Source organism: Macrotis lagotis, chromosome 1 (assembly GCF_037893015.1).
Source record: "Macrotis lagotis isolate mMagLag1 chromosome 1, bilby.v1.9.chrom.fasta, whole genome shotgun sequence".
NCBI classification, from domain to species: Eukaryota; Metazoa; Chordata; class Mammalia; order Peramelemorphia; family Peramelidae; genus Macrotis; species Macrotis lagotis.
Window position 1 is genome coordinate 876,702,309 of NC_133658.1, and position 27,228 is coordinate 876,729,536.

At 45.9% G+C, this 27,228-nt stretch overlaps 2 protein-coding genes across 5 annotated transcripts in view; one reads left to right on the forward strand and one right to left on the reverse strand.

The window, feature by feature from the left end:
• Window positions 1-3,420, forward strand: part of FAM131C (family with sequence similarity 131 member C) — a 23,809-nt gene extending 20,389 nt beyond the window's left edge. The window contains exon 7 of the mRNA XM_074218350.1: window positions 24-3,420. Coding sequence (XP_074074451.1) covers window positions 24-334 — 311 coding nt within the window. The 3' untranslated portion in view covers window positions 335-3,420. The remainder of the gene's footprint in view (window positions 1-23) is intronic.
• On the reverse strand, window positions 2,495-26,901 carry CLCNKA (chloride voltage-gated channel Ka). 4 transcript variants are annotated; one of them, XM_074218346.1, is made up of 20 exons: window positions 26,657-26,901; window positions 25,011-25,119; window positions 22,140-22,268; window positions 20,690-20,818; window positions 19,744-19,883; window positions 19,520-19,597; window positions 18,438-18,516; window positions 16,481-16,606; window positions 15,555-15,639; window positions 15,203-15,304; window positions 14,213-14,297; window positions 13,451-13,624; window positions 12,881-12,950; window positions 10,959-11,072; window positions 10,390-10,603; window positions 9,619-9,752; window positions 8,000-8,088; window positions 7,146-7,229; window positions 3,158-3,244; window positions 2,495-2,887 (listed from the first exon to the last, which is right to left on the reverse strand). In XM_074218346.1, the coding sequence occupies exons 2-20, from the start codon at window positions 25,108-25,110 to the stop codon at window positions 2,840-2,842; spliced, it is 2,067 nt and encodes a 688-aa protein (XP_074074447.1). In that variant the 5' UTR covers window positions 25,111-25,119; window positions 26,657-26,901; the 3' UTR covers window positions 2,495-2,839. The 4 variants fall into 4 exon arrangements, with proteins under 4 accessions (XP_074074447.1, XP_074074448.1, XP_074074450.1 ...); XM_074218347.1 differs by having other exon boundaries at window positions 25,011-25,122; XM_074218349.1 differs by lacking the exon at window positions 25,011-25,119.
• Window positions 26,902-27,228: the final 327 nt, after the last annotated feature.

Genomic DNA, 27,228 nt, shown 5'->3' on the forward strand with positions numbered 1-27,228 from the left:
ACCTTTCTGTCCTTGGTTTGTAGACTTTGGAAGCATCTACCTGCAAGACAACCTCCTGAATGGACCCTTGCTGGAGGGCAGCCACCAGGCCTTCTCCTCCCTCTCCTCATCCCTCCCTGCTCCTGGGCTGCCTCCTGAGAATTGGGACTCACTCGAGGAGCCCTCCACAGTGGGGCCCTGGCCTCCCAGCTCTGAAAAACAGTGGTTACTGCTGCAAGGAGAAGCCGAAGCCAGTGAGGACCAAGCCCAAGCAGAGTCCAGGACCCAGATCCACGACTCTCTCCACTATGTGGACAGCAGCTCCCTGTCAGAGGATGAGGTCTTCTATAACTGAGGCTGGGCCCGAGGCTGGGCCCTAGGCTGGCACTGGGGTGGGCCTCCTTTCTTCACTGACCCCATTGACCTCCCTGATGCTCATGCCATACCAAGGGGTGGCACCAGGAGCCTGCTTGCCCCTACTGGCTGTGGCTCTGGACTATGGAACATCAGTTTTCAGTATCTAGATTTGAGGGGCTGCTCCCCTGTAGGGCATGGACTCATGCTTCTCTCTGGGTCCTCTGGCATCTTGAGGAGAAGGGCAAGTCAGGCACCAGGTGGGCATGGGGCCATGGTGGAGTCATTAAGACTCCTTAGGAAACCAACCGGTGCCTCAGTTTACCCCCTTGTTCAATGGGAGCCATATCCCTCCACCCTTCTCTTTTCCCTTCTGTTTGGAAGGTAAGGTTGGACAGAAGCTGGCTCAGGAAGTCTTCTATATGCCACTCCTTCCCATAGCCTCTGACCCTTCTTAACCCTTCCTTAGGGTCCAGCAAAATATTGAGCTCTGTGACATCAGGAATGTCCCTGAAAAGACCCCCTGCCGTCATCCTGTTAATGGTGGCATGGATGGCACTGGAAGGAAGCAAAGGATTGAGTGGGATATTTGCACCTCTGAATTCCATTCTCAGTCTCCCCTGACATCTCACCCTTCTACCTGGGGGGTGAGTCACTTATGCCTCTATACTTCTTCCTGCCCCCTCCCCCAGCTCTCCTGCGAGGTGGTGACTGGCAGCTAAAGGCCCCCCTCTTGTCACTGTGACCGTCTGTCCATCCTCACACTGTAGCACTTCCTGGACACCCCAGGGATTGGCTTCCAAGTCACTGGAGATCCTTTTCTGATCCTTGGTGGACAGTCTTCCTCTCTCTCTCTCTACCCATCCCCCCCTTCCCCTACCTCCATGTTGTCTGAAGACATTAAAGTGGTGGATTTGTCCAGTAGCTAACCAGTTTGATCTCTTAGGGGCTGGAGTGGCAGAGGGTGTGTAAATTCTTGGGAACCTAGTTCCATCAGAACCTCTACATAGACACCACAGAAACCTACTGAGGCAGTTAGCTGTGTAACCTTGAGCAAGTCACTTAATCCCAAATGCCTCTCATGCAGGGCCATCTCCAGACATCCTGATTCCTATCTGGCTCCTGGATCCAGATGGTTCTGGAGGAGAAAGTGAGGCTGGTGACTCAGCACAGCCTCCCCTCACTCAAATCCAATTGGTTGGTTGGTTCTTGACCTTCATTATTGAAGAAGATAAAAATGACATCACTATGCTAGAGGCAAATGATTGTATTTGACTGTGGCTGATCAGACCAATAAGAGCTTGGAATGCTCTGGCACAAATAGTCCATGGGAACATCTGGGGTTCCAATTCACATGCTTGCCATGGTATCACCTCCCTGATGTCATAGTCTTCTTTGAGAATGAAGGACAAACAACAACAGAAACCTAGTCAGGGAGCCAACCTTGATCAGAACTGTAGTTTATTGTGATAGCCAACCAAGTGAGGCTCTCTTGGCTTACATATTTGCTCCCTGCCTTCTTAGCCCTCTTTTAGTTTGACCAGTTGGGTCTAACACAAGGGGCAAAAACTTATTTAATTCCCAAGGGCAACCTTTCGGCTGGGAAATAGAACAAATAAAGTTTTACCTCCCAAAATCAGATATTTATCTGGCTGAAATAAAGAACACTGGGTAGCCAGAATTTCAGCTTCATTTCCCTAGCCACAGAATTTGGGGGGCAGGACAGTGACCAAGATGAACTGTGGTATAGAATGGTCAGACTTGTGAGGGATGAGTAGATAAGAAGGCATAGTCTATGGAGCCCCAGCTCAGAGTATCAGAGGTGCCCCAGGATCCTGGATAACTGCCCAACCTTCTCTAAAGAAGATGTTCTACCCTGGAGGGGGCCATTGCAGACAAGGACATGGGTCAGGATCTGCTCTGACCTCGAACCTCTTACTTTTAGGAAGACAGAGAGAGAGAGAGAGAGAGAGAGAGAGAGAGAGAGAGAGAGAGAGAGAGAGAGAGAGAGAGAGAAGAGCGAATGCAATAGAGGGAAAGGAACCCTGGGGACCTGAATTTGAATCTTGTTTTCTTCTACTTCCCACTTTGCATGACCTTGGTCAAATCACTTACCCTAACTGGATTTCAAAAATTTGCAAAAGGAAGAGATTTCATGGAATTCATTGAGCATTTATTAAAGATTGCACATGATATTATGCTAGGAACAGGGATTCTAAAGACAAAATAGACAATGATTCTTACCCTCAAGGAGATGGTATCCCACTGAATTGGGCAAGATGATGATGACTGGGGACTGAGACAATTTGAGATCTTATGACCCAAAGGAGAAGGAAGTGGGCTTATAGGGGTAGGGGCTGTATCAGTGAAATGAAGATGCAATGAGTCCAGGAGTTGTTAGCAACACAACAGCAGCAATGGTAGTAGCAGCAATAGCCTGGGTCCTTAAGCAAGCCAGCCGGATGAGACTGGTGGGCTCCATACCTTTCTCCTCCACCAGGTCTCCTTATTTAGGAGCTGGGGGATTCGCCAGGTCAGTAATGGCCTTCTTCAGCTAGAGGAGAAGAGAAGATTGATATGTGTTGTTTGGGAGTGGAGGGAGATGACTCAAAAACCAAATAACAGTGCCTCTCTGAAGATTCCTCTTGGCTTGGCCTGGAACCTAGAACCAAATCCTAAAATCAAATCCCCCCCCCCCCCCCGCCCCAGGAACCCCTGAGATCTGAGTTGCCCCTGGGTCAAGGAGCTGGTCTAAAGACTCCATGAGTCTGAGAAGACCCTGACCCAGACCCCTGCCTGGTTCCTCCCTTCCCCATCATGGTACCTCCACCCAGGAGATGAAGCCCACCACTCGGCCCATCGATGTCACCAACATCTTCTGCATCTTCAAGAGTTCAAAGAGGTTGTGGACCTGGGGAAGAGAGGTGGGTTCAGTATTGCAAAGGGTGGGGATCCGGCAAGGGTGAATCTAGCAAATTGAACATGTTGGTGGGGGGGTGCTGGATTGTAAGAGAAAGGACTCTTAGATCTCCTTCAGCAAGATCCTCCTTCACGATGTGCCTTAGTTTTCCCAGTTTTGGGGGGGGGGGCGGAATACATTGCCATGTAGTTCCCAAATTGGCCAGAAGAGGCCACCCTGTTCCCATAAAAGAACCTTCCCAGATGAAGGAATTGGAAGCCTGGAAATTATTGGGGGGGTGGGGGGTGAAGGGGAGGGAGAGTTTGGTAGAGTGGGAAGGGCCCTTAGACAACGTCTGAGCTTCCCCCAGCATTTTACATAAATGGACACAGACTCAGAAAGTGCCCAAAGTCTAACTTCCGACCTAGGAAAATTCACTGCCTCTGGGCTAGTCAAACAAGCATTTATTGGGCACCTACTGTATGCTAGGAGCTAGGAGCACAAAGGAAGGCAAAAACTGTCCCTGCTCTTGAGGAGTTCATACGCTAATGGGGAAGACTGTAAATAATGAGGTGCCTTCTAGGTTGATGCAGGTATATACAAAATAGGTGCAGGGGTGATGGTGAGTACATGAGACAGCTGGGTACTGTAATGGATAGGGTACTGGACCTGGAGTCCAAAAGACCTGAGTTCAAATCCAGTCCCACACATACTACAGCTGAGTGACCTTGATCAAGTCATTTTACCTCTTCCTGACTCAGATTCTCCTTCTGTAAAACAGGAATAATAGCACCTACCTTCCATGGTTTTTGTAGAGTTTTTTCTAAAGCACTATAGAAATGCTAACTATAATGTCTAAGATCTCTGGCTCTATTCATACAATCCTATGAGTTTTCCTTCCCCTTTCCCTTGCCCTGTGCTGATGATAGTCCTAGTACTAATACATAGAATTAATATCAGCTTGCTATTTATGTCTTCCAAAACTCCCTCCCCTCCTTACCAAGGGGTCCCTGGCAAGTAGGCAAGGGCAGAGATCATTACCCCCACTTCACAGATAAGCAAACTGAGGCACATCTCTGAATCCCCTTCAAAGAGGTTCTGATGCCATTGAGTACTCTTTCCTTGAGTGGGGTCCTTGGGTTTAAAGGAATTCTTCAGAAAAACTCAATCCACAAGCTCCATGTTTCTTAGTCCAACAAGGTTTCCAGGCCAATACAAGATAGGTTGGTTTTCAGAAACTCAGCTGATAGGGACCAGGAACCATGGGAAAGTATGAGTAGAGGGAGGGAAGATCAGTACATGGAGAGAACGAACAGTTATTGGTTTCTAGCAGTTTTGTTTAGAGGCAAAATTATACCTCAAATCTATGCCAATCCCTGGACAGGCATTTCAGTAAATTAATATATAATTTACTTATTTGATTTAGTTATAATTAATTTATTAAGTGAAAATTATATGGTAAGCTCTGTGTTTGGTGCTGGAGGTAGAAATATAAATGAAAAGTTCCATCCCTGCACCACCCAACTGTCTCATGTACTCACCCCCCCCCCCAGCTCCTATCAATCTATCAGCTCTTATTATATATCAGGCTTAACCAATATTGTTTCTTTTGATTCTCATAACATCCCTATGAGATATTATCCCCATTTTACAGTTGAGAAAACTGAGGTGAAGAGACTTACCCAAGATCACACAGTGATCTGAGTGTCTAAGGTTGTATTTGAACACAGATCTTACTAAATGCAATTCTAGTGCTCTGTAATGATAATTGCTAACATTTATTTAGTGCTTACTATTTTAATCATGATCTTATTTGATCCTTACAACCACCCTGGGAGATTGGCCCTTTTATTAAATCCATTGAATCCAAATGAGGAAACTGAGGCAAACAGAGGGTTAAATGACTTGCCTAGGGACACAGTTAGGACTCATTTGAACTCAGGTCTTCTGATTCTAGGGCCAAGAGTCTATCCACTGAGAATTCCGTTATCAAGGGAACATTTCATCAAAATGAATCTTCACAATGACCAACCAAAATTCCAAAGAACTCATAAAGAAATGTGCTATCTACCTCTAGAAAGAGAACTGGACTCAGACTGCAGATTGAAACATTTTTTTTTCTTTCTTTTTCTTTTTTCCAGTGTGGTTAATGTAGAAATTTGTTTTGCATAACTACACTTTTTTATAATTCAAAAAAATTTGTGAATCATTATTAAATTGATTTTTTAATTTATAGAATAAAATAATAATAATAAAATTTCATAACATAAATTCCACAAACATAAATAATGAAATTTCCATGAACATAGCACAATAAAAAGATGATTGCCCATGAAACTGCAAATTTACTGTGCACAACTTGCTCTTCTTTCAAATACACAATAAAATTATGTAATTTCTTTTTTTTCTTCAAACTAATAATAGGTTTTATTTTTCTTGCCTCCTCATTAGATGGGGGGGAGAGAGAAATTTAGAGCTAAAAAATATTTGTCTCTGTACTTTAAAAAAATATTTTTAAAAGAAACTTACATGTTCTAAAAAATGACATATATATATACATACATATGTAAAAATTGAGATTTTAATTTATTGTTGTTGGATCTGTGAGCTGATCCAGTCATTTTGGAGAGAGATTTGGAATTACACCCAAAGAGTTATTAAACTGCCTATATCCTTTGACCCATCAACAAGACTATTAGGTTCATTTCCCAAGATGATTAGGGATAATGGAAAAAAACTACATGTTCTAAAATATTTATAGCAACTCTCTTTGTGGTAGCAAAGTACTGGAAATTGTAGGAATTTCCCATCAATTGGGTAATGGCTAAATAAATTGTGGTATTTGTTCATGATGGAATATTACTTTGCCATAAGAAATGAGCTAGATGATTTTAGAGACCTCCATAAAATAATGAAGAATAAAATAGGCAGAACCAAGAGAACATTGTATACAGTTATAGCAGATCGTTTTAAGAACAATTTTGAGCAACCAAGTCATTTTGACTATTACCAATACCCAAATCAATCTCAAAGATATTATGAAGGAAAATGATTTTTGAATCCAGAAAGGAATATTGCTGTGGTATAAGAAATGATGAGCTGATTGATTTGGGAAAACTTGGGCTTATGAGGGAAGATACTATCCACCTTCAGAGAGAGACAGATGACAGGGGAAAATAAACACAGTATGGTCTTACATATATGTATATTTACAAATATGTATATTAATTGTATCCTTTAGGTGGGAAGGAGGGAAGGAAAAAAGGAAAAAAAGAAATAAAGTAAAAAGTGGACAGCAGAGAATGAAAGAAAACCAACAAGGAAGCAAAAAAAAAAAGTTGGGCAGCTGTGAGGACAATGGATAGTATTTATTTTATGTTTTCTTGAAATGGAAATTTATTGTTTTGTATTGAATCTTCTCTTGTAGTCTACCACATTAATGGCAATGTTTTCTTTCTCATTTTCATCTCTCATTTTGTAAAATAAAAAAATTGCAAAAAAAGAAATAAAGAAATGAATCCACAATGCACCGAAATGAGCCTCTTTCTGGTGCAGCAGATGTACAAGACATCAGATTCAAGAATCCTGTAGAATGGGAGTTCCTGGAGGGCAGGGACTGTTTAATTTCATTTCATTTTCTTTTTTCTCTTTATATCACCAATGGACCATGTTTGTGTTGAAACTGACCCTAGAGATCCATCCAGTTCCACCCTTGCATTTTACAGATGGGGAAACTGAGACCCATACTTGCTCAAAACCACATAGACAGGGCTGGACCTGAATCCAGATTTTTGAATGCATTCACTTAGCTCTGATGCATGCACATACACACACACACACACACACACACACACACACACACACACACACACACCCCTCCCTGCCTCCCCTAGCACTTGCCTAGTGAGTTTACCTGGTGTAGGGAAGTCTGGGGCGACAGCTGTAATGTCACAGGCTCCACAGGGCAGCCCCCGGCCAGAACCTCATGGAGACGCCACTGGGAGGGTGAGAGAGTGAAGGGTAAGGGGGTGGCAGCCAAAATGTCCCACCTGTCCCACCTCCACTACCCTACCAGACTAGACTTATAGAAAGACAAGGTAGAGTTTCCCTCCCTCCCTTTCTCCCTTCCTTTTTTCTTTTTTCTTTTTTCCCTCTTCCTTCCCTCTTTTCTTTCCTTCTTCTTCATTCATTCCTTCCTCCCTATTTTCCTTCCTTCTTTTCTTCTCCCCTCCTTCTTCTCTTTTTCTTCCTTCCTTCCTTCCTTCCTTCCTTCCTTTCTTTCTTCTTCTTTGTTTCTTTCTTTCTTTCTTTCTTTCTTTCTTTCTTTCTTTCTTTCTTTCTTTCTTTCATCTTTATTATATATGAACCCCCTGGTGGAGAATGATCTTCATCAATACAGAGTTTATTCAGTCTCTACAGCAAAGAGAATCATCTGGGTGATGAAGAGATTGAGTGACACAGAGTCACACAGACAATATGTGTCAATCCAAGACTTTCTGGTTCCATTGAGAGCTCTGTATGTATTAAACCACACTGCCTATCCATAGAGGAACTTTTGGAGGGGTTCCCTGTTGCTCCACATGGGTTTAAGTCCATCCATCCCCCTCCTACCCCACAGTTCCTCAAGCCCCATCTTGGCCTCAATCTTCTCCCCTTTCTCCACATTATGCTTCTTCCTTTAGAAGATTAATTTGAATACCTCCTCCCACCACCCTTATTTTGGACAAGTGGTTAGACCTGGGCATTGCCTCCAAGCCCTTCACCTACCTGTTGTCCAGGTGCCTGGGTAGTCGATTCTGCCTGGAGGAATGGCAACAGCTGGGCCCTATGTATTATGCCCACCAAGAGCTGAGATTCTGGACCAGGAAAAAAAAAGGGAAGAGGAGAGAGGATCATTTGGTTGGGGTGAGAATTTTGGTCAATCCTCAATGAAACTGGTTATAGGGACATTGCCAGGAGCTGGAGGAGGTAGAACAGTCCATTGAAGGGGGAAGAAGAGATGAGGAATTAAAGGTGAGGAGGATCTTTGTAAAAAGACCCAAGATGGTTTTTTTTCCTTCCAGTCTCCCCACTAGCCCTGGCTTAGAATCATAGGATATCAGAGTTGGGAGGGAGCTTATGGTTTTGTAGGGTAGTGGGATCAAACTCAAATAGAAATGGGGGCCACTAAATGATACAAAAAATCCCTGAAGGTTGAATGTTGGCTTAGAAAACCATATCTTAGGGGCAGCTAAGTGGCCCAGGGGATGGAGCACTGGCCCTGAAGTAAAGAGGACCTGAGTTCAGACTCAGACACTCTGCGACCTTGGGCAAGTCACTTAACCCCACTGCCTTGCAAAAAAACAAAAAAATTAAATAAATGAAAAGTTTTAAAATTTGCATTATGTCTTGAAATAACAACATCCCAGGAGAAAACTACATATTAACATTATCTACATTCTATTGCTTTTTTTGATTAAATATTTTCCAATTACATTTTAATTCAATTTGACCCCAGTCAGCAGTGTTGGGTATTTTCTCCCTTTGATTTCCTCATTTTATAGTAATAAAACAAATTCAGAAGGTTATGTGAATTTTTCAAAAGTCACCCAGCTGATGGGGTAGAATTCACCTAGGTTATTGCCCTAGCCTTTTTAACTGATTTACCTGCTTTCTATCTATTCATCTCTCATTCCACTGCTCAGATAACCTTCCCAAATCTCTATAAACCTGAATTACTATGTAAAATGGTAACTATTGGAGAAGTAGGCTGGGACAAAGGAACCAACATTGAGTTTGGAGTTGTGAACCTTTGCTCAAATCCTGAATCTGTCATCTGGGTGGCAAACTGGGTAAATCTGGTCATGTCCCTGTACTTCTCTTGTCTTTGGGTTGATTTCTCATCTGTAAAATGAGGATTTCCCAGACCTCTTCCATCTCTAAACCTCTGAGTCTACAGTTATCTATTCAAAACTTTCAGTGACTCCCAGAGGTCTCCAGAGCATCCTGATCCTGACATTCAAAGTCCTTGAGGATTTGTCTTGTTCTTACTTTTTTCAACTCATCAATACTCCTCATGGGCATTATATTTCAACTGAAACCTCAGAACTTTCTTCCACTCCTGATATACCAATCCCCCTCTATAAAAGTCCACATAAAAGCTTCCCATCTCATCTTAGGACAGCTTGAAATATTATAAACTCTCTCTGTCTCTCTCCCTCTTTCTTTTTCCTCTTCTTTTTTTCCTTCTCTCTCTTCCTCTCTTCTTCTTCTTCTTCCTCTTTCTCCTCCTCCTCCTCCTCTTCCTTCTTCTTCTCCCCCTTCTTTTCTGTCTCTGTCTCTGATAAAGAGAACAGAGAGAAAGAAAGGGACATACCCTACCCGGCCCTTTCCCTTCCCCAGGTTACCTGCACTCTCCACCAGGGGGTATTCAGTAGCTTCAGTGGAAGTCACGATTTTGACCACCTCATCCAAGGAAGAGTCTTTGGCGAGGGTGGTGATATTTGGGTTCATGAAGAGTTCAGCAGTGACCCTATGGGAGCTATGGACAAAGGAGAAAGAGCAAGGAATGATTCCCTGGGCAGAAATATGGCCTTTGTGCTGCCATGGGAATCTGGAAGGTGAGTGTCATGGCAAGACATGGTCTAGGCCAGAGGCAGAAGAAATATGGAAACACTGGTGCTTTGTAAGGATTTCCAGAGCTGGAGGATCCCTTAGAACACAAGATGTCAGAGAATATAAGAACTGAGAAGGCCCTCAGAATATAGAATTTCAGAGAGAGAAGAGCTCTTAGAACATAGATTGACATGCTATAAGGGCTTTAGAATTTAAAATATCAGAATTTAAAATGGAAGGGTCCTCCAAACAGAGAATGTTAGAGTTGGGAAGACCCTTAGAAGGCAAAATAATGGAGCCAGGAGGAATAGGGAATCATAGTTCTAGAGTTGGAAAGGATTTGATAGGCTACCTAATCCAAACCACTCATTCATTTTAACGGTAAGGAAACTGAGGATCAGAGGGGAGATCATCCTTGCTCCAGGTTACATAGAATCAGCAACAAAATGCCCAAGTGCTCTGCTTCCAGGCCAGGGCTCTCTCCAGGATAGCCATCCTGCCTGTGAGGGAATACTAGGCCTTCCCCCAACCCTACTAGTCAGCTGGCAACAGTTAAGACTCACTCGAGCTTACGGCCCAGGACCCGAGGCAGGTAGGGAAGCTTCTTCAGGATGATCCCATTCTCATAAAAGGAAGGTTGGAAGTTCTGGCACACAGCATTGGCTGCGAGCACAGACATCAGGACAGGCAGCACATGGACAAACTGACCTGTCAGCTCGAAGGCTAGCAGGGCCGTGGAGATGGTGTGGGTCACCGCTCCAGAGAAGGCAGCAGCTCCTATTGAGGGAGTTGGGGGAAAGCAGATCCATAGTCTCAGGCCACCATGACCCAATCCCCTCTCCACCTCTTGGAATCTCTGCTAGGGAGGGGTCAACACCCAAGCACCAAAGGTCTAGGTCAGCGTGAGGCTGAGATGCTTCCAGAAGAAGGGGATAACCCTGGGAGAGACATTTGTCCTCAAGCAAAAATTGGCCTTGGACCAGAATCTGCCCTGTGGTGCTGGTTCCTATGACTGAGGCCAGGCTTAGCTTGGTGTCCTTTATCACTACCCCTCTGCCTGCAGGCTGTCTTTAAACTGCCCCAGAGGCCTTCAGGCATGGTTAACATTCTTTGAACACCCAGGAAAATGTACCTGCCAGAGCATATGCACCAGGAATGATGGTATTAATGACCCCATCATCGGTCTTGATGCCCTCCGGGAAGATGACAGCTAGGATCTCACCAAAAATTCGTCCAATGGCAGCCCCTGGCAATGGTTGGAAGAGTGGTGGGAAGTGAGGCAGGATCTGTTCCATTACCCAAAGGGCCTTGAACTCTCTCCATGTGACCAAAGATAAAGTTACGATTAGTCAGTTGGACAACTCCCCAACTTCTAGAACTCAGAATCCAAGAATCCATAGCTTTAGAGTGAGAAGGGGGCCTTGGAGGCCATTGAGTTCATTTTGCAGATGAAGAAACTGAGGTTTATAAAGTTAAGTGACTTGCCCTGGGTCACATAGAGAATCACACCTTTAGAGCTGATCTCTACAATCAAGTTCCCTCATTCACAAATGAGGGAAATGAAACATTATCTGGCTCAGGATCACATAGCTGTCTGAAGCAGGATTCACACCCAGGTCTTTTGACCTCCATGTATAGCATTGTCTTCTATGTCCCATTTTCTGCCTGAGCAGGGAGGGGTCCCCCAATGAGAAGCCATCCAGCATCTGCTTAAAGATTCCCATTTCCTTAGTGTCCACTTTTGGATATCTCCAGTTATTAGCAAAGTTTTCCTTGCATTGAATTAAGATTTATCTTTTTGACTAAATTTCAGAATAGCTGCCAATATATCTTAGTAAAAGGACTGTCCTCAACAGGAATTCCCTACCCCAATGCAAACACAGGTTTGGTCCAATAAAGAATAAGGTGAGAGGGGGTGGCATAGTGGCGTAGTGGATAGAGCACCAGCCCTGGAGTCAGGAGTCCCTGAGTTCAAATCCAGCCTCAGACACTCAATAATTACCTAGCTGTGTGGCCTTGGGCAAGCCACTTAACCCCATTGCCTTGCAAAAATATAAAAAAAAAAGGTAGGAAAAAAAAAGATTTGTCTTTTTGTACCTTCTATCCATATGCCTCCTTCATTATGGAATGGCTAACAGTGGTTAGAGTGCCAGGTCTAGAATAAGAAAATACTGAGTTCAAATTCAACTTCAGACACTTACTAGCTTTGTGACCCTGGGCAAATCACTTAACCCTATTTACCTCAGTTTCCTCATTTGTAAAATGAACTGGAGAAGAGAATGGCAAACTACTCCAAGGATCTTTGCCAAGAGAATCCAAAAAAGAATCATGAAGAGTCAGACATAATTGAAAACAACTAAACGACAACCTTCTACCCACTCTTCCTTAGTTCTGTCCCCTGGAGCCAAGAGAGAGAGCCATGTGAGAGAGCCAAAAATAAAATTATGAATAGTCAGTCGGACAACTCCCCAAGTTCAGGTACAAATTCATAGAATTCCAGGATAGCAGAGCCCATGATTGGTTGTCAAACAATGAATTCAGGTACAAATTCATAGACAACTGGGGCAGAGATGGGAGTAACTCATAGATGTCCCTCCCTGCTCCCCCATGGCTCTCTCTCTTTATGGTTCTCCATGTGACAGCTCTATAAATACTTGAAGTCTTTTTTTTTTTGATAAGTTAAACATGCCCAGTTCTTTCAACCAGTCCTAGGACAGCATAATCTCCAACCTTCCCCCCACCAAACTGGTTACCTTCTTCATGAGCTCCATCTTGTTTCTCAATAATGTGGTACCCAGAACTGAAGAGGACATTCTAGATGTGATCTGCCCAGGACAGCATGCATGGCTGCCATAGCCTACCCTATGGCACTATTTCTTACACATGGGATATATTCTGCAAAGATTTGCTGAGTGAATGGCTTCTAGGGTATCTGGCAGGCAGCCCAATCCCAGGTCCCAGGCCTCTTCCACATATAATGGGCATATACTAGGGAGTAGTTTTGCAAGTTAAGGATATTACAGTACCAACCACCTCTGGGCCCTCCAGACTCACCATAGATAAATACAGGCATGAAGTACCCAGCTGGCATGGGTATTGTGGTGGCAAGAATCAACATCCAAAACTGTGGGCAGAGTCAGGGCCCCAGAGTAAGGGCATACTCTAAGGGGATGCTCAGCAGATAGGAGGAAGGAGGGAGAAAGGGAGGGAATGAGAGGAGGATCTTGGGCTGGATACTGGTAGGCTAAAGGAGCAGGGGAATGAGCCTTGATGGAGGTGACTGGGGGCAGGGTACTCCCTTTAACATGGTCCTGGGGATGAAAAGAATAGTATCAAGGAACCAAGACCATGTCTCTGAATAGTTCATTGGTTCCTAAGACGATAGATTGAGAGTTGGCAGGAAACTCAGAGACTACTGCATGAGGTCCAGTCCCATTGTGCTGCAGATGACTCAAGAAGGCCCAGAGAATAAAATGACTTGCCTCCCTTCACATAGGGAGCAGCAAGTCAGAGTGGTCAGGAAGTGGGCAGAAAGGATAGCAGGTGAGTGGGGACACTTGCCAGATTAGAGAAGGTGGCAAGAAGGTCAGGAGGGCTGGGGGGGGGGGGGGAGGGAACACTTACCTTCATGACCAGGAAGAAAGTGAGTGTGCCAAAGATGGTAAATTGCGGATGGTACCACTCAAACCAGAGGTTGTGGGGGTCCACCTCTGGGGGCCATTCAGGGGAAGAATTCCGGGATAGCAGAGCCCATGATTGGTTGTCAAACAATGAATTCAGGTACAAATTCATAGACAACTAGGGGCAGAGATGGGAGTAACTCATAGATGTCCCTCCCTGCTCCCCCATGGCTCTCTCTCTTTATATCTCCCCCCTTTTCAAGGTCTCCAAACTCTAGGGAGCCTTCCCTGTCCACTTCTGCCCACAGTGATCTTGACCTCCTCTGCAGGTAGTGGAGTGGAGAGAGTACTGGGCCTGGAGTCAGGAAGACCCAAGTTCAAATTCTGCCTCAGACATGTATTAGCTCTGTGACCTTGGACAAGTCACTTCTCCTGTCTACCTCAGTTTGCTCAATTGTAAAGTAGAGAATTATGACACCTACTTCACGAGGTTGTTGTGGGGATCAACTGAGATGATATTTATAAAGGGATCAGCAGAAAGTCGATACTTAATCAATACTTGTTTCCTTCTCTTTCCCTCACTGGGAACTCACTATATGGTGTGAGTGTGTGTATGTATGGTGGGGCAGTGTGGGATCCTGTTCCCCCATCTAGACTGTTGTAAGCTCTTTGAGGGCAGAGAACCTGGCTTACACTTCTCTGTAATAATGAGCTCTGGTGAGATATAGGGGGAAAGCACTAGACTTAGACTTCATTTCCCTCTTACCCTGGAGGCCATGAATCTTCCCAGACTGTGTGGGTAGGTGATGGAGGCCAAAATCAGGGCCACCAGGGCTGCATACAGAGGTTTGCTGGAAGGAAGAGAAGGTGATCAGGATCACCCCCTCTATCCCCTATTGGGACCAGAGGGGATGCTGGGAGTTTGGGTTGTCCTACAGCGTCCTAGGAGCTTTCCTTCTCAGATTGCCTTCCATCTATTCTGTATAGATCCAGTATCTAGTCAGAGCTTTACCTGTGTTGTCTCTCCCCATTCCCACCTGACCCAAATATGAGCTCCCCGAAGACAGGAACTCTGGTTTTTGTTCTGTGTTTCCCTCGTTCTTAGCACAAGGTTTGGTAATAGTAAACATTTAATAAATGCTTTAATAAAAACTGACTGATGGGGCAACTTCACCCCACCTCACCCCACTTTCCAAACCCTCTACTTGTTCTCTTTTTCCATTAAATGGAAGCTTATTGAGAGTAGAGAGAGTTTTCCTCTTTGTATCCGCAGTCTTTAGTACAGTGACTGGCTCATAGTAAGTTGTTCAGTGGTTTAGTCCTGTCTGACTCTGTGACCCCATGGACCACAGCACACTAGGCCTGCTCTCCTATCTCCCATAGTCTGTCCAAGCTCATGCATGCTGCTTCCATGACACTATCCATCCATCTCATTCCTTTTACCTTCAATTTATCCCAACATCAGCATCTGTTTCAATGAGCCCTGTCTTCTCATCATGTGGCCAATATATTTGAGTCTTGTAGGCACTTAATGTCTATTGATTGATTGAACCAAGGCCCTGGAGTCAGGACTGTTCATCAGGATTAGGGACTCAGGAGCCAAGTTAAGCTGATGGGTCCTCAGGAAGATTGCTCATTAGGGTTAGGGGTTAGAACTGGGGAAGGGAGCCAAAGTTAGCTGATGGGAGCTCAGGAAGAATTATAGCAAACAACACCATCCCCCCAACTCTCGCCATCCCCTCAGCTTGGTTCATACTCTGTGGCAAGCAGTTTTTTGGTAATGCAGTTTGTTCTAATGAACATTGCAAATCGGCGATGACCAAAGACGTAGGCACAGCTCATGATCCCACAGACAAACCTGGAAGAAGTCAAGAGAGGCCCTGAGGTTCAGCTCATTTCCCTTTCCTCTCTCCCTGCCTGGGAACCCCAGAAGTGAGTCAACAGGACTACCATCCATTTGTATCCAAAGAACCTGGATTTCATGGTAGAGTTCCTCCTTGAGGAAAGAGGGGACTGCAACCCAGGGGCACCCTGAAAATGGGGAGACCTGTGTCCAGCCCAAGGTCCCTCATCCTTCTGGGTCTCTCACCCTTCTTGTAACTACTCACCCAAGCAATACAAAGAAGAAGATTTCTGGGAGATCAAAAGGTATATCGACACGGAAACTAGTCTTGAAGAGGGAAGTGATGGTTTCTGGAGGAAAGATTGAACAGAAAGGAATCACACATCAGATCCTTAGCTTACTGTCCATTGTCCCACACCCCCACTTCTCAAGCCCCTGCAAAGGTAGCTCCTTCCTCAACATGAAGTCTCCAAAGAGTCTTAACCTGGCCTTCAAGGCCTTTTACAACTTTACTTCTATTGACCTTGTGTCCCACTGTTCCAGTAGGAGCACAGAATCCCAGAGGTGGAAGGAACCTTTCTGGTGTACAGTTTTTTTTAATTGTATCCAACTCTCCATGACACCATTTGAGGTTTTCTTGACAAAGATACTGGAGTGGTTCGCCATTTCTTTCTCCTACTCATGAGGGAAACTGAGGCATATAAGTGACTTGCCCAAGGTCTCACAGGAAGTATCTTAAACCAGATTTGAATTCAGGAAGATGAGTCTTCCTGACTCCCAGGCCAGGGCCACCTTAGATGGCATCTAATTTAACTTAGAAACCTGAATAGATAATCCTTCTATTAAATACTAAACAAGAAGTCACATGTAACCTCTGTTTAAGTTGCTCTAAGGATAGAGAGCTCACTACCTGCCTTCCACATGATAACCCATTCCTCTTAGAGCAAGATCTAACAGGACAGTTTTCCTGACCTCAGTGGGCCTCTTTGTCACTTCCATTCATTCATTGTTCCTTGTTCTACTTTCTGGAGCCATGAAGAACCAAGTCAAATCCCTCTTCTACCTGCTTAAAGAAGGCCCTGGAGATGGTGGAACAGAACCCCTAAAGGGACCCCAAATATGCAGCCCTTGAGGTTTTTTTTAATACTGACTGAATAGTTCTTGTAGGAGGATGCTCAGGATTCCACTCACCTTGCTCACTGTTGAAGACAGCCAGGAGCCGGAACATGAAGGCCCCACAGACCGCAGAGAAAAAACCTCGCCAGTAATCCCAGACAGCAAAATGGGAGGACATCACCTCGATGCTGAATAGGACCCCTGGGGAAGAGGGGTCAGACACAAGAGACTCAGCTCGGTGTCTCCACCAGATCCCATAGCTACCTGTCCCAGTTGGAGTTTCCCACTGTGAGAGGAAACCTCTTTCCCCTTCCCCTCCCCCCCATTCACTCTTAGACTGTACTTTTCCTGACCAAGGCAAGGGTGGAATGGAGGACCTGAACTAACTCCAAGCCCTTTCATTTCTCCAGGAAACCCTTCCTGATTCAGAGCAGACAGAGGCCTGAGCCTAGAATTGTGTTTGAATACTGAAATCGTTGATTTAGACTTGGAAGAAACCTTGGAGGTCATCTGATATCCAACCCCCTCAATTTACAGATGAAGAAACTGAGGCCTCAAGAGACAAACCAGGACTTGAACCTAGGTCCTCTGACTCCAAAGCTGACCAACTCTCTGGTTCTGGCTCTACCATTTAGCTGTTATGACCTTAGGGAAGTCCACTTCTCTGTATTTGGAGTCAAAGGATTTGGGATCAATTCTCAATGCTACCACCTACTGCCAGAGCAACCCTAGATTAGTCATAGGCTCATTGGATCATCTGCATGGGACCTTAGAGCTCTCAAATTCTTATTTTCAGATGTCTAAACTGAGGCCCAGAGAGAAGAAATAATTTGCCCAAGACCACATAGAGTCAGAATTTGAACAGAGGGACTCTGGGTCTGTCTCCTCCTCTGTAAAATGGGGGTGATAATCCTTTTACCTTCAATAATCCTTTTGCCATAGGCATGTGGGAGAGTACTTTGCATAAGATGATAGCAGTGGGCTTTACTCATTATTCTCCACATTTCTATTTATCATTATTATTATTATTCTCATTTCTAATGCACTTAGAGTCTGAACCACCTAATTTAATGTTCAGTTCTAATGTTGTTCAGTTGGGGTCAACTCTCTGTGACCCCATTTAAGGTTGGGTTTTTTTTTAGGTTTTTGCAAGGCAGATGGGGTTAAGTGGCTTGCCCAAGGCCACACAGCTAGGTAATTATTAAGTGTCTGAGGCCAGATTTGAACCCAGGTACTCCTGACTCCAGGGCCGGTGCTCTATCCACTGCGCCACCTAGCTGCCCCATTTAGGGTTTTCTTGACAGAGATACTGGAGTGGTTTGCCATTTTTTTCTCTAACTCATTTTACAGATGAGGAAACTGAGGCAAATCAGGTAAAGTGACTTACCCAGGATCACACAGCTAGTGTCTGAAACTGGGTTAGAATTTAGATGAGTCTTCTTGACTCCCCAAACCTGTGCACTTTGGCCCCATGTAGAAGTTGCTAATGTTTCTAATCTAAAATAATTTAATTCTAAATCTGTGTTACATTGTTTCCCAGTGACTTTCTTGTTTTGTCTCCCCTAGTTAGAGCATAAACATTTCAGGAGAAGGGGTTTCAACTTTACTTTTATTTAAGGCAATGGGGTTAAAGGGACTTGCCCAAGGCCACACAGCTAGGTTATTAAGTATCTGAGGTCGCATTTGAACTCAGGTCCTCCTGACTTCAGGGCCAGTGCACTATCCATTGCACCACCTAGCCGCCCCTGTACTTTCCTTTCTCTGTCCCCTGCAGAGCTTTGGACACCAGTCAAGTGTTTTAAGAAGCCCATACATATTAGTTTGACTCAACCGGAACACAGGATTCCAGGCAACAGGGCAGGTGTGAGAATTTGAATGCCCATTCTACCCTGGGGCAGAAAATTCAAGAGAGAGGAGCCCATGCATGTTGGAGAGGAAGGGGCCTGGAATACGGGAGTAAAACCCAGTGGGAAGGTCCCAGGGGTGAGGGAGGAGGAATCTCTGCTCTTCCCCCCCCACTACCAGGTCTCACCACTGAAGGGCGCCCCAAAGACAGTGGCCACGCCCACTGCTGCTGCAGCCACCAACAGCTCATTCTGCTTGATCTTGTTCTGAGAAGAAAGACAGACTTTGGTATGTGGGGGTCTTTGCCCCTTTCTTTGTTTCCAAATATCCCCCCAGTTCTAAATGCCCCACCCAGGTTGCAAGAATCATTTAAAACCAGAGGTAAAGGGAACTTTTGTACTAAAACTGAAATACTTTGACCACATAATGAGAAGAGGACTCACTGAAAATATCCAGATATTGGGAAATATTGAAAGCAAATGAAAAAAGGGATGGTAGAGGATGAGATGGATGAATAGGGTCATGGAAGCAAAGAACACAAATTGGACAGATAGTGAATGAGAGAAAGGTCTGGGGTGGGATCACAGATAATCAGATGTGACTCAATGACTGAACAACAACAAAGGGGCCTTTAGAATGTTGGACATCTAGGCAAGAAGAAACTTTAGAACCCAGAATGTCAGCGCTGAGAGGGATGTTAGAAAAGAGAATGTAAAAGCTGTACATGTACAAAGCTTAGAACATAGGACATAAAGGGACCCAAGAGCACAAAATGTCAGAGAACCTTTAAATATAAAATAACAGAAAAACAACAGATCAGGAAGGGCCCTTAGAACAGAGAATGTCAGAGCTGGGAGAGTCTTGGAACACAGGATGTCAGAGCTGGGAGGGCCCTTAGAAGACAGGATGTCAGAGCTGGGGTGACCCTTAGTACACTAAATTTCAAAGCTGTAAGGGGCCTTAGAACACAGAACGTCAGAATTGAGAGGGTCTTTAGAACACAGAATATCATATTTGGGAGGGTTTTAGAACACTAGATGTCAGAATTGGGAGGGTCTTTAGAACACAAGATGTATTAGCTCAGGGGTCTTGGGACAGATTATCCGAGCTGGGCAGGACACCAGACTAATATGAGCCTACTGTTTCCCTGTGCTTTCCTACTTCCCCCCATCTTTCCAGGCTCTTCAGCCAGACCCCAGGGATTTCTGGAGAAGACAGTCAAACCCCTGAGCAGATGAGTGTGGCAACACCCGAAGCCCTAGACCTTACCTCATACTCTCCAAGGGCTGAAATGCGCACTTTGCCCATGTAGGCAGCAATCATGCTGCAAATATGTGTGAAGGGGCCCTGGGAGGAAGAAAGGATGGATGAGCACAGCCAAGCAGGAATGCCATGCCCCTCATGCCCGGCAGCCCCAGCCCCATTCCAGAGGTGTATAAACTATAGCCTGTCCTCCCATCCATCCCTAACCTTTCTACTCTAGGGACACATACCACTTTGCCAAGAAAGATGGTACTGCCAGATGCCAGGGTGCAGGTGAGACCCACCACTTTAGCCCCAAAGTTCTTGATGTCCAAGTAATCCTCCAGGACAACACCAGATAGAATGACCATCAGTTCTGAGATTCCTGAGCCTAATAGCAGGGAGAATAGTGAAGAGGAGAGACAAGTGGTTTTATTGAACCACATGGGGATCAAAAAGTCTGTAATCCCCAGCTACTACTGGTCATATGCCTGGGGGGGAAACTGGCAGGGCTGAGACTATTATCTCCTAAATCACTATATCCCAACCCTCCATCCTTCCTACACACATCAACCTATAATCAAAGGAAGCCTATGTGATATAGGCTCTGGAATCTAAGAACATGTATTCAAATGCTACCTCCAATACTTGACCACTTTGGGCCTCAGTTTCTTCAGCTGTAAAATAAAGAATTGGAATAAATGACATCTGAGATTCTGAGTTTGATAGCTATGATCCTTTCATCCATCCCTGCTTCACAGATAAAGAAACCTAGGTCCAGAGAGATAATTGGCTTGTCCAGGTGCCACAAAATAAGTGGCAGAGCTAGGTTTTGACTTTCTGACTAAACCAATAAGGAAATTCAAACATAAATTAATATGGAAATTCAAGATACTACTACTGGAAGGAAAGTACAGGGTAGGAAGGAGCATGAGCTCCCTTGAGCCTAAAGTCAGGACATGAGATTTGGGATCCTAGCTTGAACATTTATTAGCCATGTGACCATGGATAAAGCACTAATCTTTCCTGAGGCTCAGTTTCCTGTTCTGTTAAAAAAAAAACTAATATTCCCTTATTCATAGAATTACTGTCATTTTGTAAAGTCTGGGAATGCTATGGAAATACATCCTATCACTGTTATTATTGTTATCTTTTCCCAAAAAATAAAAAAAAGGTACTTTGGTCCATGATTCTTACCTCCAGAGAAGGGAGTGATGCTCTGGGAAAAGCCAGTGGAGAAGGAGACCAAGGCTATGGGATACACAGTCCAAGAGAGGTAGCGGAGAAGATGACTGTCTCCAATTTCTCGATACAGCCACATGTGTGCTAGGAGAGGACCGTGGGAGTTGCAGGGCCAAAAGGTCTTGCTAGCCTCCCGAAAAGTGTTTGGAAAGATGCCCTGCCTGCCATTTTTTCATTAAAGTGTCCCTGTGCTGCTTGACTTGAGTGAGTGAGTCTGTATCAAGAGTCCACAAGAAAAGGGTAAGGTTGGGCTTGCGGACATTGAGTGGTGACCAGAAGGTAGGGTCAACTTCCCACTAAGATGGGGGTGTTTTCCGATGACTTCGAGAGCAAGTCTCTGGCCTTGTCTAGGTCTGTTTCGTCCTCCATAAAATGGAGGAGTTGAGGACTTTGAACATTCTTTGTTCTAAGATTACAGTCTCAGCATTGATTGGGGCTTCAGGGGTCAAACCCCACATCCTTGGCCAAGTGGTTGGCCAACTTCTATTTGAAGACTTCACTCCCTGCCCCACCCAAGGCTACCTATTCTGCTTTGGGACAGCTCTGATTGTTAGCAAGTTTGCCTGCCATGGAGTCAAAATCTGCTTCAGTGAACTTGAAACCACTTGCAAACTTGTTCTGCTCTCTGCAACCAAACAGAATCAATGGAATCCCTTTTCCACTGGACAACTTTGAAAATATTTTGCAGACAATGATCGTGAACTCCCTAAATCTTCTCTCTAAGCTTCATAATCCTAACTCCTTCAAAATCTTCTCCCATGACATAATTTCCAGTCCTTCTATTATCCTGTTTGCCTTCCTCTAAATGAGATCAAATTTGTCATTGTTTTTCCCATCAACTGGCATCCAGACTTAAATCAACAACAACCTATTCCCATACCCCCAGCATACACATAGATAGATAAGAGCACTGATATTCTATATTCTAACATTCTGTGTTCTGAGGCCTCTCCCAGATCTGACATTCTGTTCTAAGGACCCTCCCAGCTCTGACATTCTGGGTCTAAGAGCCTCACTAATTCTGACATTCAGTGTCCTAAGGGTTCCTCAGTTCTGACATCCTGTGTTCTGGGGACCTCTCAGCTCTGACATTCTCTGTTCTAAGGACCCTCCCAGTTCTGGCATCTGTGTCCTAAGGACCCTCCCAATTCTGACATTTTCTCTTCTAAGGCCCCCCCCCATCTCTGACATTCTTTGATTTGAATCCACCGTAGCCACTCTTCTTGTAGGGAATGGGGAGGTGAATAAAAGGGAAGAAGGGTTATGCAGTAAGGTGAAGGTAGATATGTCACTTCTCCCCCTGCCAGGCAACCTAGCTAGCATCGCTGATATCCTGGGCCAGGACCTCTTCACTTCTAAGATATAAAAGGACAGGTTGCACGGGTTGTCAATTGCCGATAGTTACCATGGACGAGTCTGGAGACGGCAAAGTTCATGGCAAAACTGATGATAGCCATGAGCACTCCTAGGCCAACCAAGAAATACCAGTCTTCACCCACTCGGAAGAGCTGTCTCTTCACTCTCTCCAAGAAGCCTGCCAAGATGGAGGAGGTATGTTCGAGGTTAGACCATTCATGTAGGGATCTGGGTTTGTTGAAAGTCAGTGGCCTGGGCTGGTTTAGAAAGGAACCCCATGTCTGGGCAGAAGTCTGGCCAGCTTGGGGCCAATCACAGAGAAAGGGAAGGGAAAGACTGGAGAAAGTCAGGGCCAACCTCAGGGCAAAGAGGTCTCTGGTCTCAGGTTGAAAAGGGCCAAAGGGTTTCACTGAAGAGAACAAATAGTATAGTGAGGCATCCTGCCAGTAGAAGGTAGCACAGTAGCAGGCACTGTGCCAGGGCAGATTTCAACCCAGCCTCGGGTCTAGGAGAGCCAGCGAGCATGAATGAGGGAAGCTAGAACCAGACAAGGGCATGTTGCCAGGCTGGAGAAGGTGGCATAAAGAAAGGAGGGGTTGGGGGGGGGGGTTGTGCTGTGCCCAGCCAGCCAAGGGGTTATGGTTGCATGGAGACAGGTGTGACCAGCTACTTCTGCTCTGCCTCCCAGAGAATTGCTGTGATGGGGTATTTATAGCTTGGTGAGGAAGAGGGAGGCAGGCCTTCAGGGTTGGCTCCTACTTGTCATAAATCTCCTGCCACCTCTCTGCTAAGAGCAACCAAGGACCCCACCCCCCCCCAAGCACAAGGATTGAGAGACCAGGCTCCAGAGACCAGGCAAGAGCCAGAGAAAGCATCTGCCCACCCCAGGGACCCAGGGCTCCCTCTCTCATCCAGAGACCTGGCTCCAACCCCTGACCTGACCCTGCCCTGGGAGACACATCCATCAGGAAGTTAGTCAACTCAGTGACTAACAAAGTCAGTAGCTCCTGGGAAGAGTTCAAGTCTCCCAGGTCTGTACCCTGAGCATCAGTTCAGAACCCTTTGCCTAGAATTCAATGTGGGGCCAACCCACCTTTTTAGCCTTATCTCCTATAACCCTCTCACACACACACACACACACACACACACACACACACACACAATACCCCTGGGTTATCATCTACACCAGAATGCCAGTCTTTGCCAGCTGAATTCCTACAACAATAACAATATTTATAGATCAATTTACAAACTTCCCAAGAACTTTACAAAAATTAGCTTGCTTGTTCCTCACTGTGACACTTGGAGGTAGATGCTATTACCCACATTTTGCAGATGAGGAAACTGAGGCAGACAGATGAAGTGACTTGCCCAAGGTCACACTGCTAATAAGTGTCTAAAGCAAGAGTTGAACTCTCCCTACCTTATCACCTAGCTGCCTCTAAAGAGTGTTCAGAAGGGGACCAGAATGAGCACAAACTGTCTTGCTTCTCGGATCCCCAATCAAGCTTTGTTAGGGCACTTACACTTGAATAGAACATCACTCCTTCTTGCACTGGGGTCTCAGCCCTCTGTTGGACTGGAAGCTCCCTGAGGGAAGCTTTCATCTGTATTTTATCCTGCATTGAGTTCTGCCCAGAAGAAGCTCAACACAGCTTGGCTGAGAGAGTCCATATGACTTTGTCTAGAGAGGGCAGGGCCTCAGATCCAGAAGATATGGATGCAAGCCCTTCCTCTGACCCATGCTCATCCTGTGGCCCTGGGTAAGCCGCTTTCAACATCCTGGGCTGCTTGACAGGAAGAATATGAAATTTCCAAGGAGTGGCTGATCTATACTAGCAAAGGGAGTTTCCTCATCTGAGAGATCTCTATATGGAAATCAAAAGTCTAGCCCCTCCCCACCACCTTGAAACAAATAATTGAACAATGAATAAATGGAGGAATTCAACTGGCAAAGAAGGGCATTCTGGGTGTAGAGGTATGGGGTTGGGGTGGCGGGGGAGTGGGTGTCATAGGAGCTAAAGCTAAGAGGGTGCAGTGGCCCAAAGAACTTAGTTCCCTGGGAAAAGGAAGAGGGAATAACACACATGCCTCAGGCCCCCAGCCTGTTGCCTGGAGGAACCCATAGCAGTGCCCCATTCCTGATAAGGGATTAGTAAATTAGATTAGTAATAAATTAGTAGATAAGGGATTAGTAGAAATGGGTGAGGGGGTGCTACCTCTCACTGCAACATGGGAGCCCCAGTCAGCTGCCTGGAGGGACCATGGCAATGCCCCCCTCCACCTTCCCAGATAAGGGATTAGTAGAAATGGGTGAGGGGTGCTGCCTCTCACTGCAACATGGGAGCCCCAGTCAGCTGCCAGGAGGGACCATGGCAATGCCCCCTCCACCTTCCCAGATAAGGGATTAGTAAAAGTGGACGAGGGGATACCTCTTCCCACTGCACCATGGGAGCCCCAGCCAGACAAGGATCTGGGAGGGGGGAGGGGGACAGAAAGGTGAGAGCCAGATGGATGCCTGGCTCTAAAGAATAGAGGGAGCTATGGCTCCTTTTTGACTTTGGCCAAGAGAAACTGGGGAGCCTCACTTCTCCCCATTCCTAGGAGATGCTGGGCAATGGCATTGGAGGGGAAAGATAAAAGGGGACTGGCAGCTCGCCCATCTGTTCAGCTCAGGAGCTGAGATTACAGGCTGCGTCCTAGGGGAGGGGCTATTTTTAGGGGGTGAGGTGGTCTCAGATAGAGAGAAAGAGAGGCCACTAAAAAAGGCAATAGGGAAGGAAATAAGTTGGAGGGGGAGGGTAAGAGAAAGGCAAGCCGGGAAAGAGAAGTGAACAGGTCGGAGAAAGAGCCAGAGGCCAAGTGCCCTGTGAGCCCTGGAAGAGGCACCAATGGATCTTGGCAGGCAGGGGCCTCTTACCTCTGATTCGGCGCTGGGCCCTGGGGCAGGGGCCCCATAGGTCCTGCAAGGCTACAGGATCCCCTGATGCCCCCTCACGGAGTCCCACTAGATCTTCCATCGCAGGACCCTGCTTGGAGAGAGGAGCACCTTGCAGGGCAGCCCAGTCCCTCCCTAGAGCCCAGGGAAATGGGGTCTCCCTCTTCTGGTGTTCCCAGCAGTGACCACCCCCTCACATCTCATCCCCTCTACCTACTCAGCCAGGGGCCAACCTGAAACTCAGCACAAAGCGATCGAGAAGAAGGGGAAAGAATGCCAACTCAGTCATCTACTGTGCCTCTGGCATCAGTTGGTGAACAACTCTGGGCCTCAGGCCCCCTCATACAAAACATGAAGGCATTGGAGAAGGTCATCTCTAAGACCCCTTGAGGCTCATATTTGTCTGTGATTCCTTCTTCCCTAAGGCCCAGCTCAAAACTTGCCCTGATGAGATGAGGTGTGTGATTGTGTATGTGTGTGTGTGAATACATATTTGCATGTCCATAAACATGTATGTTGAATATACAGTACAGGAACCATGAATGGTATGTTTGTATGTGGTATGTGTGCATGTTAAGGTGGCATGGCAATAAGGGTATGAACGTGCATATAAGGGCTACCTGAGAGAGTCCATTTCCATCTCCTGTGTGGACATAGTGTGTCCAGAGACAGGCTTTAGGAAAGTTCCCTGGCTTTGACCCTCCAGGCTGGCAGCAGGAAGAAGAGAGCTCACATATCTTATCACCCAGGTCACCCAACCTTCCTGGGTTCTTCTCACCTCATCTGGCATCCCCTCTGCCTCCCCATCCTGGCTGTCTCTGCCCACTCCAAGTAGTCCCCTGGAGCAGGAGGAGAGTCACTGAATAAAAAGAGACCTCCTTCAGCCCAGAACCCCACTGTGAGAGGGGGCAGTCAGTGCCTACTGAACAGTTCTGCCCCCCTGCCCTTTAATCTGCATAGGACAAGCTGGCCTCGGCATGGTCCATGGTTCCCAGGCTTCTTTCCATCTCTCCTCCCTTAGCTGCCCACAGAGAAGTAACTTGTTCTAGAACTAAAATGATGGGAATTTTATGTTTAAAAAATGGAAGAGTGGAGTTGGGAATCCAGGTTGCTGATTGTTGACTGTTGCCTATCTGGATTAAGATGCACAGGATGAGCAACATCAAAAAGCAAACAAAATGAAAATGTGGGTCGCAGCAAGGTCATGAAGATAGGACCAGGACTGATTTTGTCTTTCCATTCATTTTGTGAGATGTTAGAGAGGAATACAAAAGCTGATCATACTACCAAAAATTAAAATAAAATAAAATGATAGGGATTGCATGAGAAGGAAACCTAGATTAGGGACAGCAAGTGGTGCAGTAGATAGACCACTGGCCCTGTAGTCAGGAGGACCTGAGTTCAAATCTCACCTCAGACACTTAATAATTACCTAGCTGAGTGACCTTGGGCAAGTCACTTAACTTAACCTTGGGTTTGCCTTGCAAAAATCAAAAGAAGAAGAAGAAGAAGAAGAAGAAGAAGAAGAAGAAGAAGAAGACAATAATGAAAACCTGAAAACCTAGATCTCATCTGGGCCAGCTCCTTTATTTCATAGAGAAGAAGAACCAGAGATAGAAGGGACTTACCCAAGGTCACACAGCTAGGATCCAGCAAAATGAGAATTCTGGTCCAGTGGCCCTGAGAAACCAGCACTATTCAAAAGGCCTTGTCCCCAGACCACTTCAGTCACACTCACACACACACCCACACATCCACATTCACACACACACACACACACACCATTCCACAAGGCGCCACAACTGATCTAGGTTTCCCCAGGGATCCTCCTCATCCGGGTCCCCCACGTCTGACCAGTTCTCCCTCGCCCTCCCTCTGCAGGCCCTCAGCTCTGAGAGTCTCCCCCTCCGGCTCAGTTGCACCTGGACAGGTGTGAGTTCCACCAATCAGGTGCTTCCGCCCCTTCCCCCCTCCCCAAAGCCTGGGGAGTTTACAGTGGCTATTTAGAATGTCCTTGACAAGTCAACCTGAACAGGACATGCCGGTTACTCTAGATGAGGAGGGAGGGAGCTAGCAGTAGGAAGCCTAGGGTCTGGCTCGGCATTCCCCAGTCAGACTCATGGCTTCTGAGGGTCCCAGCCTCCTTGGGGAGGCAGTGGGTCAGTGAGCCCAGCCAGCCCACAGAGACAGGCTCCATTCT